This window comes from Lithobates pipiens, unplaced genomic scaffold (assembly GCF_037356315.1).
Source record: "Lithobates pipiens isolate NorthernLeopardFrog02 unplaced genomic scaffold, aLitPip1_a1.2 Scaffold_19, whole genome shotgun sequence".
NCBI classification, from domain to species: Eukaryota; Metazoa; Chordata; class Amphibia; order Anura; family Ranidae; genus Lithobates; species Lithobates pipiens.
Genome location: NW_027507764.1, coordinates 587,934,327 through 587,948,303, shown reverse-complemented (window position 1 = coordinate 587,948,303; position 13,977 = coordinate 587,934,327). Strand labels below are relative to the sequence as shown.

The 13,977-nt window shown below is 46.6% G+C and overlaps 1 protein-coding gene and 1 long non-coding RNA gene across 3 annotated transcripts in view; one reads left to right on the top strand and one right to left on the bottom strand.

Moving 5' to 3' along the window:
* The first annotated feature begins 116 nt into the window (after positions 1-116).
* Positions 117-2,556, top strand: LOC143997747 (uncharacterized). The gene is made up of 3 exons (XR_013277731.1): positions 117-284; positions 837-913; positions 2,090-2,556. It is a non-coding gene; the product is annotated as an uncharacterized LOC143997747 (long non-coding RNA).
* A 9,501-nt stretch (positions 2,557-12,057) lies between these two features.
* Positions 12,058-13,977, bottom strand: part of LOC143997746 (cyclic nucleotide-binding domain-containing protein 2-like) — a 117,245-nt gene continuing 115,325 nt past the window's right edge. For both annotated transcript variants that reach the window (XM_077493539.1, XM_077493538.1), the window contains exon 14: positions 12,058-13,119. In XM_077493539.1, the coding sequence (XP_077349665.1) occupies positions 12,979-13,119 (141 nt within the window). In that variant the 3' untranslated portion in view covers positions 12,058-12,978. The remainder of the gene's footprint in view (positions 13,120-13,977) is intronic.

Sequence of the window (13,977 nt, the reverse complement as noted above, 5' to 3'; positions counted from 1 at the left end):
GGTGTACAGCTCTGTGTACAGGTGGAGGGAATCATGGGGGGGGGGGGTGTACAGCTCTGTGTACAGGTGGAGGGAATCATGGGGGGGTTTACAGCTCTGTGTACAGGTGGAGGGGATCATGGGGGGAGTACAGCTCTGTGTACAGGTAGAGGAAATCATAGGAGAGAGGGGTGAGTACAGCTCTGTGTACAGGTGGAGGGGATCATAGCGGGGGTATTTGATTTAATTTTCTTTTTTCCCCTCTCTCAGGATCTGACTAATTTGGCTCCAAGAAAACCGGACTGGTGAGTTGCTCTTGTTATTTCCTGTCCTCCCCTTTATGACATAACACCATGATTGACAGGCCAGGAAACTCTGTCAGTCCCGCCCGCCATGACATAACACCAAGATTGACAGGCCTGGAGACTGCCTTTGTGTCCCACCCACTATGACATATCACCATGATTGACAGGCCACCGTTCCGCCCACTTTGTCAGCTACAATTCCCACTGCATGATGAGATTGTATTTTCAGCGACAGGAAGTGACATCAGCGCTTCTTTGATTTCCTCCTCCAGGCATAGCTGCTGTTTCTTTGCTAGTGATGACATCATAGACTTTTCAAAAATAAATGACTAATGAAAAAGATAGAAAAAAAAAGTGTGTCATATACACGACAACAAGTGACCAGCCAAATTCAAAACTATCCTGGGGTTCAGCTCTAAGCCAAAGGTGGTACAGTTGGGGGGGGGGGGTGTATGTTTGTTTTCGTTGCACAGCTGATTTCCTGTCCGGTGACTCCATAGAAGAAAACTAAACCCCACCCCCGCTGTTTCCTCCATTCTTGTCACCCTGCAGGGACCTGAAGAGAGACGTCGCTAAGAAGTTGGAGAAGCTGGAGAAGAGGACGCAGCGGGCCATCGCAGAGTTAATAAGTGAGTTTTTATTTTTTTATCTTTTTGACCAATAGGCTCAATTCACCCAATACTCCGGGATATAGACCAGAGATGCAGGTGCGTTCTCGGCAACAAACCTGTACGTTGCTGGCATGCTTCTGGGTTTGGGAGCGCGCAATGCATGCATCCCCCTGCTGGCCTGTGCTGCGATCTGACAGAGCACAAGTTTGGCAGAAGATTTCAGCCAATGGGTTTACTTCCTCTTTGTCTCCCTGCAAAGATAAAGCTTAATGGGCTACTATGCATCGTATAGCAGGCCATTGTGTCACTTACCTGACACAGGAGCCAGCGAAGTCACCGCTGTCCCCTGTAGTCCGGAGCCTCCATCTTCTTCCAGGTATCGCTGCTCCGGCCACTCACAGCCCCCGAAGCCACGATGACCACACTTCCGCGCATGCGCACGGGAGCCACCACTAACGGCATATCGCCATTGGCAGCGGCATGCTCAGTGCGCCTGCATGCCATGCGCTGTAGACAGCGGTGCCTGTCTTTTTGTAAATATCCCCTAAACCGTGTAGGTTTGGGAGATATTTCTTGGACCTACAGGTAAGCCTTAATCTAGGATTACCTGTAGGTCAAAGTGGTTTGTAAGGGTTTACAACCACTTTAAAAGCCATTACAGCAAGATCTCCTGTAGTGGGTGGGGTCTACTGGGCTCCTCTCACTGCTCTGCTCCCTCTCCTTGTGCAGGGAGACTGGTCTTGTCTCCGCCCCCTCCTGCAGGCAGCCTGTAGTGGGTGGTGTCTGCTGGGCTCCTCCCACAGCTCTGCTCCCTTAGTGCAAGGAGACTCGTCTTGTCTCCGCCCCCTCCTGTAGAGGGTGGTGTCTACTGGGCTCCTCCCACAGCTCTGCTCCCTCTCCTTTTGCATGGAGACTGGTCTTGTCTCCGCCCCCTCCCCTCCTGTAGCAGGTGAAGCCTGCTAGGTCCCTCCCACAGCTCAGCTCCCTTCACAGGCTATGTACAGCACAGTGAAGGTGTCACTGCTGCTTTCATAAGGTAATATCTGGGATTGTAAAGGCGTGTGGTGCTCACAAAGTGGATTATATCCTTTTTGTGTCTATTGAGGAATTTTATTTATATGAACGTTTTTGGTGCCCCAGAGTTCAGATTTTAAAGGTAAAGCTCTGTGAGTAATATTCCCTTTCACCCCGCAGGGGAGCGTTTAAAGGGACAGGAGGAGAACCTGGCAACGGCTGTGGAGTCAGCAAAGCAAGAGGATGAAGATTCCGACTAGAGATTTGTCTGATTTCCCCCCCCCCCCCCCCCCCCCGGGGTCCGCCCACTGCGACAGGTGAGGTCATCATCCAACCACTGCTGGCGGGACAAGATGGCCGTCCCACCAAGACAATGTGGGGTTCATCTGCGTGCTCATGGACCTTTCCCGGGAGCAGCACCATCTTTATTCAGGACTTCGTTGTTCTGCTGCCAAAACTTTTGTGACTCAGAACTTTTCAGATTTCAGACTTGTGTGAGGCAGAGACCCCGAGAAACCCAACCTGCGGTGACAACGAGTGTGGTCACAGTGTGAAGAGGATTATGTGTTGTGTCTCATTGATGAGTTTATTCTACTTTTTTATTTTCATATTATTATATTTTAATAAACAGAAGATAAAATGCAGAACATGTCTGCTGTTTGGGGGCAGGGCTCTGGGTGCAGCTACTGTCAAATCTGTGCCCATCATGAGAGGTTCCCACCATCCCTGTGCTGAGTTCCCGGGTCTGTACACCCGCAGTGCCCATTATGAGGGGTTCCCACCATCCCTGTGCAGAGTTCCCGGGTCTGTACACCCGCTGTGCCCATTATGAGGGGTCCCCACCATCCCTGTGCTGAGTTCCCGGGTCTGTACACCCGCTGTGCCCATTATGAGGGGTCCCCACCATCCCTGTGCTGAGTTCCCGGGTCTGTACACCCGCTGTGCCCATTATGAGGGGTTCCCACCATCCCTGTGCAGAGTTCCCGGGTCTGTACACCCGCTGTGCCCATTATGAGGGGTTCCCACCATCCCTGTGCAGAGTTCCCGGGTCTGTACACCCGCTGTGCCCATTATGAGGGGTTCCCACCATCCCTGTGCAGAGTTCCCGGGTCTGTACACCCGCTGTGCCCATTATGAGGGGTTCCCACCATCCCTGTGCTGAGTTCCCGGGTCTGTACACCTGCTTTGCCCATTATGAGGGGTTCCCACCATCCCTGTGCTGAGTTCCCGGGTCTGTACACCTGCTTTGCCCATTATGAGGGGTTCCCACCATCCCTGTGCTGAGTTCCCGGGTCTGTACACCCGCTGTGCCCATTATGAGGGGTTCTCACCATCCCTGCTGCATTCTTAATATTTTCTTGTATACAAAGAATGTGACTGGAGGAGTGACAACACCCCATGGTGGACAAGATCAAAGTCAGAAACGATATCCTCTTTCACCATTGGAGTACTAAAGAGATATAAAAAGCGATTGGGAACCCAGACCACCGTACACCACCTTTTACTGAACTCTCTGTCTTGGGTGAACCTTCAACCATTAAAGAGGAAGTAAACCCTTATGGGTTTACTTCCTCTTTTTTTCCCTGCAAAGGTAAAGCATAATGGACTACTATGCATCGCATAGTAGCTCATTATGTGTCACTTACCTGACACAGGAGCCAGCGAAGTCGCCGCTGTCCCCTGTAGTCCGCCGCATCCATGTTGCTTGTGGCGTCTCGCAGCTCCGACGAATCACAGCGGCGCAACCGCGATGACGTCACTCCCGCGCATGCGCACGGGAGTCGCGTCTCGCAGCTCCGCCGCTGCCATACGGCGAAGCCGCGATGACGTCACTCCCGCGCATGCGCACGGGAGTCGACAAATTTGGCAAATCCATTCTTGGATTTGCCGCATTTAGTGCGCCTGCGCGCCGCTGTCTACGGCGCATGCGCCGTAGACAGCGGTGCCCATTTTCGGGCAAATATCTCCTAAACCATATAGGTTTAGGAGATATTGCTTGGACCTACAGGTAAGCCTTAATCTAGGCTTACCTATAGGTCCAAGTTGTTTGGAAGGGTTTACTTCCTCTTTAAATGTGCAATGTGAATCAATACAAGCACTGCAGGTGGCACTCAAGGCTCCAACCGCTCCTCTTCTATAATTCAATGGCTGGAAGTGCAGGCAAGGACGGAGCTCATCTCCGCTGCAAGTATGGATACAGGGGTGGGGGGGGGGGGGGGGAGTTCTATAAGCCGCACATCACTACAGTGTGAAACAGCTTCAGCCCTGGTTCCAACCAGGTTGTACCCACCAGCGCGTTTCACCAGGGGTGAAATGCGTTGAAGCTTTTTCACACTCGTGTGCAATGTTTCACAGGTTAAAAGTGCGCCAGCAGAACAAAGTATTTGGCTTGCCTTTGACCTCAGCCTTTGCAAAATACTAGTTGTTTTGGAGAGAGGAGGGAAAGGATGTTTTTATTTTTTTTAGATCAAGCGAAATATGTGAGAAGCCTCAGGCGGTAGCTTCCGTTTTTGTGACTCCTGCACTCTACTAGTACTGGAGTTGTCAAAGTGAAGCTGAAAAGGCTCACCATTACTGGGCTGGAGCTATTATGAATCCTGGGCCTCTAAAGCCTCTTGCACGCGTTCAGATATTCCGAGGGCAATTGTGTGATGACAGGCTGTTGGCGGAAAATCCGGCCGTTTTTGTACGCTCCGTTTGGAGAATTGTTGGATTTTCCGGCAGAACAAATGGATGGCAGGCTTTAAAATTTTCCGCGGACAAATGTGTGTTGTCGGATTTTCTGAGCGTTTGTACGCAAGTCCGTCGGACAAAAAGTCCAAAGTACAAACGCGCATTGCTCGGGAAGCGGTCGGTCTTGTAAACTGGCGCTCGTAAAAGAGAATTAACATTGGTGATGCTTCAAATTATGAGATCTGGAAATGCAGCGCACAATTCTCTTCTATATAATGGGATAATAATGAAGCTGCTTTGCTGGTGATACTGATGAAGTTATCGCAAACAAATTTTCGAAGGCTTTTTTTTTTTCTAGTGATATCAAGAATAATATTATGCTTGTTTATTTTATTTTTTATTTTTTTGGGCAAGTTCCCACAACACCATTATCCCGGAGTTCTTAAGATCGAAGATACAACTATGTTTTTTTTTAAATGTAACTGCCTACTCCCACACTGTCATTTGAAGTAAAACCCATCGCCAAATATTATTCTACACAATTTTTTTATTGTGCATTAAAAAAAAAAAAAAACTAATAAAATTTTATACATGTTATCTGCCAATAGAACTTAACCAACAAGTGCATTCTATGCATCCAACAATATACCAAATCAAATAATTATTCAACCAAATAATGAAATATAAGCCCTAATGCATGTGTCCTGCTTCTTAATATAGGAGGGTCAACAATGCCAAGAGTTGGTGAAAGCAGGGGTCCACCACCCGGAGATAATTCCGAAAATCATCCGGATTATTCTCCTGGAGCTCCCGCAGCAAAGGCATATGACATAATTGGTCACGATTTAATAAAGCAACCAGTTTTTGGTCCAAGAAATCCTCCTCCTCCTGTTCCTGGACTGGACTTGGGTCAAAGCAATAACTCCAAGGCCAATAATAAATAACACGGTATCTCCTCCGGTTCCGCAACATGCCTGGTTGAAGAACGGCCGTTCAGAAGCAGGCATGTACTGGCCATCGGGACTACCGGGAGTTTCCTGGTGGGCCGATGGCTCAGTGGGCCACTCTGATGTAAGGAAGCTGGTGATGGGCCACTCTGATGTAAGGGGGCTGGTGATGGGACACTCTGATGTAAGGAGGGTGCTGATGGGACACTCTGATGTAAGGAGGGTGCTGATGGAACACACTGATGTAAGGGGGCTGGTGATGGGACACTCTGATGTAAGGAGGGTGCTGATGGAACACACTGATGTAAGGGGCTGGTGATGGGACACTCTGATGTAACGGGGCTGGTGATGGGACACTCTGATGTAAGGGGGCTGGTGATGGGACACTCTGATGTAAGGGGGCTGGTGATGGAACACTCTGATGTAAGGGGGCTGGTGATGGGACACTCTGATGTAAGGGGGTGCTGATGGGACACTCTGATGTAAGGGGGTGCTGATGGGACACTCTGATGTAAGGGAGTGCTGATGGGACACTCTGATGTAAGGGGGTGCTGATGGGACACTCTGATGTAAGGGGGCTGGTGATGGGACACTCTGATGTAAGGGGGCTGGTGATGGGACACTCTGATGTAAGGGGGTGCTGATGGGACACTCTGATGTAAGGGGGTGCTGATGGGACACTCTGATGTAAGGGGGCTGGTGATGGGACACTCTGATGTAAGGGGGTGCTGATGGGACACTCTGATGTAAGGGGGTGCTGATGGGACACTCTGATGTAAGGGGGCTGGTGATGGGACACTCTGATGTAAGGGGGTGCTGATGGGACACTCTGATGTAAGGGGGCTGGTGATGGGACACTCTGATGTAAGGGAGTGCTGATAAGACACTCAAAATGTAAGTGGGCTGGTCTGGATGAAGTCCAGGGCCAAATTTCTGTCCCAGTCCAGCCCTGTTCAGAAGCAAAATGAAAAGCACGAATCAACACTCAGTAAACTTCTACTAACATGAAATTAGCAGAAGGAGCCCAAAGGGTGGCGCTAAAGAGCTGAAAAACCACGTAGTACGTCACTACGTTCATGTTTGTTGCCCGACAATTCCTTGCTGTTTGTATGCAAGACAAGCTCCTGGCCAACGCCCTTCGGACAAAAGTGCGAGGTTTTGTCTGCGAAAAATCCAATTGTGTGTTCGAGGCTTAAGAATGGCAGCTTCCATCTGCACTTTCTCACACAGTTCAGACAAATTCCCCTAAAAAAAAAAGAACACATTAAAAAATGCTCCTGTGAAGCTTCATCCTATCAGATGTTGGGGGGGGCCTGCTTATGAAAATTAGTGGAATAGCACCTTCAAACATTTGCTGACATTGTTTCCAATTAATTACACTTACAAACGCGTAGTATGGAAGTGAGAAGAAAACTGAAAATTGTAACAAATGCTTACTATAATTTTCCTGGTGCCAATCCACGGCAGTTTACATGTGGTAGGCTGCCATGTTGGCACCAAGAAAACAGAAAATTGTATCAAATAATTACCATAATTTTCCTTTTCAGTTGCCAATCCATGGCAGCCTACAGGTGGGAGTAGGCTGCCATGTTGAAAAAAAAAAAAGAATGCATCAAATACCCTAATTTTGCTTTCGTGGTGCCAATCTGTGGCAGGAACATATGGTAGTATGCAAATGAGAAAAATGAAACGCAGCGCTTGCGGGAACACGAAACCCCCAGGAACCAACCTTTGGGGGAAGTATTCAGATAGTGGATCAAAAAATAATTGGTGAATAAACAGTCACGTTGTTGCCAAGAAAAAGAAAAATTGTATCAAATGCTTACCGTAATTTTCCTTTTCTAGTGCCAATCGATGGCAGCCTACATGTGGGAGTAGGCTGCCATGTTGGCGCCAAGAAAACTGAAAATTTGTATCAAATACTGTAATTTTCACCAATCCATGGCAGTAACATATGGTAGTATGTTGCCATGTTTTGGCGCCAAAATGGAAGATTGTATCAAACACCGTAATTTTCATTTCCTGGTGCCAATCCATGACAGCAGGATGCCATGTTGTGGCAAAGAAAACAGAGAATTGTATCAAAAGCTTACCATAATTTTCCTTTCCTGGCGCTAACCCGTGGTAGCGTACTTTCACATGGAAAAACCATTGTAAAATGTAAAAAGATCCGTGGACAAAACCAGAAAAATGCAGCAACACAAAACATTTCCAACACCTTAAATGGGAGCTCCTTCTCTTGGATTCCCTTCCCTGTAGAGCGCGGATTACGATGGGGGGAAAAACAGATGCGAGTTTACAAAAATGCAACCACAAAGCGGGTATTAACTCAATCATTAAAAAATGTTTTATGACTACCTCATCTGTTGAGGGACGCAGGAGTTCAGATACAGTTGGGTTATGCTGCCGTCTGCAGGAGGATTTAATGCAAAACAGAAAAATTGTAAGTCAGTCACGTATTGCCCCTCCTAGTCAGCATGCCCCATTTTTTTTTATTTTTGCTGTTGTCCTAGCCCAGTGGTTCTCAACCCTGTCCTCAAGTACCCCCAACAGGCCATGTTTTGGGAATTTTTCTCTTGGATAAAATAGCTGTCCCAAATACCAAACCCTTGACTCTGATTTTTAGCACCTGTGCAAGATGCAGGAAAACCTGCAAACATGACTTGCTGGGGGTACTTGAGAACCACTGATCTAGAACCTCACTCACCAGAGTTAATGGACCCTCAGCTTTGCAGTCTAGAGGTCAATAAAGCTGTGATCTAAAAGATCTGATGTATATAAACTGGACTCATCCACGTGAATACCCGTATGGAGGTTTCTCAGAGAGTCCAGCCTATATACATCAGATCTTTTAGATCACAGCCTTGTTGACCCCATAGCCTGCAAAGCTGAGGGTCCATTGACTCTGGTGAGTTGAAACGCCTTATCTTGAACCACGAAGCACTTGAATTTGGAGCACGTAGTACTTTATTTATTATATATGTATATATCTTAATAATATTGTCACGGTCAATATTTTTTGAGCACATTATTACGTTGATGTTCAATATTCTGCCAGCACTATTAATTCATGCGTTCATTTTTTAAGGTTCTAGCACCTTTGTAATAGCTGCTGCGGTTTATTATTTTTTATTGTCATTCACTATTCCATTTAGTGTTCTATTTAGGAATACACTGATCTAGAACAGCCAACCTCATTTTTATCATGTGACCTTCTCTGGATTCTAAGGGTTGGGAATCTAAGGCTTGGGTCTTCACATGGGTCTTCACATGCCCAATGTTCCCTCTCCCGTCCCATTTTACTGGGATCTTATCCTGGTGTTTTTTTTTTCTGTTGACCACCTGGCGTGGTGGGTCTGTTCTATCTTATATTATTTCCTTTGTTTTGGTGGGTTTTTAGTTGCATAGCCTTTTGCTGGGTCAGGCTTAGTGGTCTTTCGATGGAGTCATCACTTGGCGAGGGTCTATTCTGTCCAAGTCTTGATCATCTGGTTGATCCTCTGTGGCCATTTTTTTGGGTCGTTGGCAGTTTTACCTGTCCTAGTGATCACTTCTGTCCTGGTCTTGAGTGCCAGGTTGTTCCCCTGTGGCCTTTCCTTGGTCCTTAGCAGCTTCCCCTGTCCTAGCGGTCTCTTTTTTTGTCCTGGTCTTTATGAATAGGTTGATCCTCTCTGGCCTATCCTTGGTTGTTGACAGTTTCCCTTATTTTAGTGATCTCTTCTTTTCTTGATCATTAGGTTAATTCTCTGTGGCCTTTCTTTGAACAATAGCAACTTCTCCAGTTCTAGTGGTCTCTTCTGTACTGTTCTTGAACATCAGGTTGATCTTCTGTGGCCTTGGTTTTTGGCAGCTTCCCTAGACTTAGTGATCATTTCTGGTCTGGTTGATCCTCTTTTGCCTTTCCTTGGTCGTTGGCAGCTTCCACTGTTCTAATGATTTCTTCTATCCTGGTCTTGATTGCCTGGTTGTTGCTCTGTGCCCTTTCCTTGGCCGTTGGCAGCTTCCCCAGTCCTAGTGATCTCTTCTGTACTATTCTTGAGCATCTGGTTGATCCTCTGTGGCCTTTTCATGGATGAGTGCAGCTTCCCCTTATGTTGGAAATCTCCTCTGTCCAGTTCTTAATGCTTAGTGGTCCTTTCTTGGTTGTTTTTAATTGTCTTAGTGATCTCTTTTGTCCTTGTCTTTAGTGTCAGATTGATCTTCTGTGATCTTCTGTGCCCCTTCCTTGGTCGTTGGCAGCTTCCAAAGTCCTAGTGATCTCTTCTGTCATGTTCTTGAGCATTAGGTTGATCTTCTGTGGCCTTTCCTTGGTCATTGCAGCTTCTCCAGTCTTCGTGATCTCTTCTGTACTGTTCTTGAATATCAGGTTCATCCTCTGTGGCCTTTCCTTGGTTGTTGGCAGCTTCCCTTATCTTAGTGATCTCTTCTGTCATGTTCTTGATTGACAGGTTGATCCTATGTGGCTTTTTCTTGGTTTCAGGCAGCTTTTCTCATCTAAGTGATATCTTGTCCTGTTCTTGAACATTAGGTTAATCCCCTCAGGTCTTTCCTTGGTCGTTGGCAGCTTCTCCTGTCTTAGTTATCTTTCCTGTCCTAATCTTTATCATCGGGTTGATCCTCCGTGCCTTTTCCTTGGTCGTCGGCAGCTTCCCTAGTCGTAGCGATCTCTTCTGTACTATTCTTGAGCATCAGGTTGATCATTTGTGTCATATTTGTGAGGTTGAGGGTAGCTTCCCTCTGTGTTTGTAATCTCCCCTCTCCTGTTGATTCTTTGTGGCCCTTTCTTGGTTGTTGGCAGTTTCTCAAGTCCTAGTGATTTCTTCTGCTTGTTCTTAATTTTTAGGTTGACCGTCTGCGGCCTTTCCTTCATCAGGCAGCTTCCCCAGTCCTAGTGTACTCTTCTGTCATGTTCTTGAGCATCAGGTTGAACGTCTGTGGCCTTTTCTTGGTTGTTGGCAGCTTCACTTGTCTTGGTGATCTCTTATGTCCAGGTCTTCGTCAGGTTGATCCTCTGTGGCCTTTCCTCGGTCATTAGCAGCTTTTCCAGTTCTAGTGGTCTTTTCTGTACTGTTCTTGAGCATCAGGGTGATCCTCTGTGGCCTTTCCTTCGTCAGGCAGCTTCCCCAGTCTTAGTGGACTCTTCTGTCATGTTCTTGAGCATCAGGTTGAACGTCTGTGGCCTTTCCTTGGTCTTTAGCAGCTTTTCCAGTTCTAGTGGTCTCTCCTGTACTGTTCTTGAGCATCAGGGTGATCCTCTGTGGCCATTCCTTCGTCAGGCAGGTTTGGAAGCCTCAAGCCCCGGCTCGAGGCCGAGGAGGGGGCGCCGGTCCCCCCTCCGGAGCGAGGAAAACGTCACGAGTCCCCGTGCCTTGACTCTGGGGCTTGACTCTGGGGCTTGACTCTGGGTTCCCCAGTCTTAGTGGACTCTTCTGTCATGTTCTTGAGCATCAGGTTGATCCTCTGTGGCCTTTCCTCGGTCTTTAGCAGCTTTTCCAGTTCTAGTGGTCTTTTCTGTACTGTTCTTGAGCATCAGGGTGATCCTCTGTGGCCTTTCCTTCGTCAGGCAGCTTCCCCAGTCTTAGTGGACTCTTCTGTCATGTTCTTGAGCATCAGGTTGAACTTCTGTGGCCTTTTTTTGGTTGTTGGCAGCTTCACTTGTCCTTGTAATCTCTTCAGTCCTGTTCTTGATTGTCGGTTTGATCCTCTGTGGCCTTTCCTTGATCATTGGCAGCTTCTCCTGTCCTTCAGGAGACACCACCCCAACTGGTTCAATTTTGGACATTGGTTCTTTAGTTGATTAGGAGTTTCAGACGGTGCCCAATACCTTCTTATGGATCTGTCAGTAGTTGTGTTGCCCACCTACTCAGTTGGACTACTTTTGGATGTCCTGATTGTATCTGAATTCCTGTGTTCCTCAATGGATGAGAAAGAAAATAATATTTTTCTACTGTAAAATCCGTTTTTTTTTTTTGGGGGGGGGGATCATTTGAGGGACGTGGGTCCCCCAAAGTAAAAAAAAAAAATTTTTTAACCTCTGCTCTGGTACTGCGTTTTGACAAAACTGGGTAGAAGCAGGGTTATACGGGGGGAGGTTTACCATTTTTCTGCTTGCCAGTGTACTAACTTCCTGTTGGTGGCAGTACAGCCTGACTTTTTCTTTGTCCCTCCATGGACTTGAAGAGAGAAAAAAAAATGTACATTAAGTATAAAAATATCTAATATTTCTTGAAAATTGTCTGACCTGTTAGTGTAGTTGAAAAAAAAAATGTTTTTCAGTCTGCAACTTCCATTAAAGCAATCACTAGTGATCCTGCCATGAAGGTTCCTGTCCAGGCACTTCCTGTTACAGGGTGACAACGCTCTTCCCTGTCTCCCAATTATATTCCTGCATTGTTACAAGCTGTCCTGCCAACACATAATGCAAAGACACTATCAGAAAACCAGAACAATGAGGGGCAGCCGATATCGGAGCGAATGTATAGAGAAGAAGCGGTTGTATTAGATTAGCGGATAAAAATGGAGGAGAAATGGTAAAAACTGGATTTTATTGAAAAAAAAAAAAAAATGAGATTTATGATACACAGTCCACAGAGCAAACTAAATCTCACGCAGTCAGGAATTATATCTACTTTATTTTTAATGTTCGATGATAAATAGTATGAGAGAAAAAAAATCCCAATATTGCCAGAAATCAAGCCAATGATCTTTGGCTTTCCGTAGTGAGCTGACAACACCGTGCCTCTGCTGCACTGAAATCTCAAGCAGCTCTGGCTGCTGGACTACAAAACTCCACCCATCCCTGCCCCCACCCATCCCTCCACCCTCTGTCCACCTCCACATGCCTACACTGATTTCTTTACCAGTTATACAATAATGTGTGCGTGGGGGGGGGGGGGGGGGGGGCAGGAGGGGAAGCTGCCCCGGGCGCAGTGAAACAAGGACGCAAAGAATGGATGCAGGGTGGTACACCTATTCTACAGCATGGCATGTATTAACAGTGAGGAGCGATTCTGGATCCTTGCCCTGGGCACTGGACGACCCCATCCCCATACTGTGTGTGGGGGGTGATTAAAGCTGTTTTTCCCAATTAAAACAATATAAATAAAATAATAATGCTCGGACCTTTATTATACCCTTTAAGTGTAATGTTAATTTAGTCTTTTTAAGTTTCACCTCTTTTTTTTTTTTTATGCATCTCACTTTGACAAACTTTTTGTGTTGAGTTTTAATTTGGAAAATTAAGGGGGCGGATAGCAGCCAATCAAAATTCAGTTCTATTGCTGATCTGTATAAAAACAGGCTCCCCCTACTTGTGTACATCCAGGCTGCTCGTTGGTGGGATTCTGCAGTGTTTTTTTCTATGCTGAGCTCTCGGTTGATTACAATCTGCTGTCCACCAGATGGCTGAGCCGCCGTTCACTGTAGCTGGGGGTGGGGGGGGAGGCGGGGTCACCACATGATCCGCTTTCCGCATAGTTTGGGTATATCGATGGCGTGGATGAGGCGGATGGTGGTTTGTTCAGCTACTGAGTCTTCAGTTTCCTTTTTGCTGCATTCAGAGGCTTTGTTCTTTGCTGGTGTTGTCCAGAACTAAGAGATGGAAAATAGATTATTTTATTATATATATACTGTGTGTGTGTATATATATTTATATATATATTTTATTATTATTATTTATTTTATTATTATTATTATTATTTAAGGTAATTATATAATTATATAACGCCGTCAATTTATCAAGCGCTTTACTTATACATTGTACATTCACATTGGTCCCTACCCTCAAGGGGTGGGCAGGAGGGGAAGCTGCCCTGGACGCAGTGAAGCAGGGGAGAAAAGAATGGATGCAGGGTGTTACACCTATTCTACAAGGAGCTTACAATCTAAGGGCCCTAACTCACATTCATATACTAGGGCCAATTTAGACAGAAGCCAATTAACCTACCAGCATGTCTTTGGAGTGTGGAAGGAACCCGGAGTATCCGGAGGAAACCCCCGCAGGCACAGGGGGACCATGCAAACTCAAGGCAGGTAGTGTCGTTGTTGGGATTCGAACCAGCGACCATTTTTACATATACACATATATATATATATATATATATATATATATATATATGTATATATATATGTATATATATTAGGGCTGCTAAAGATTAATTCCTCGATTAATCAATTATTTTGATCGGTACTCAGCGCTCCACCGGCTTCCGGGTCTTCAGGGAGTTCCGTCGGAGATCCGGTGACGTCACAGACATCGACGTCACCAGACTCCCCCCCTTCCCCAAGTGCCTCCATCTGCTAACGAAGGGAAGGGGGGTGGAGTCCGGTGACGTTGAAGTTCTGATTGAACGGAACGCGTACGGGGAGGAGCTATGCATGACGTCACCCGCTGCTGCCCTACGGAACTAACACGATTGTCGGCTTTACATGCTGTGTTTTTATCATCTT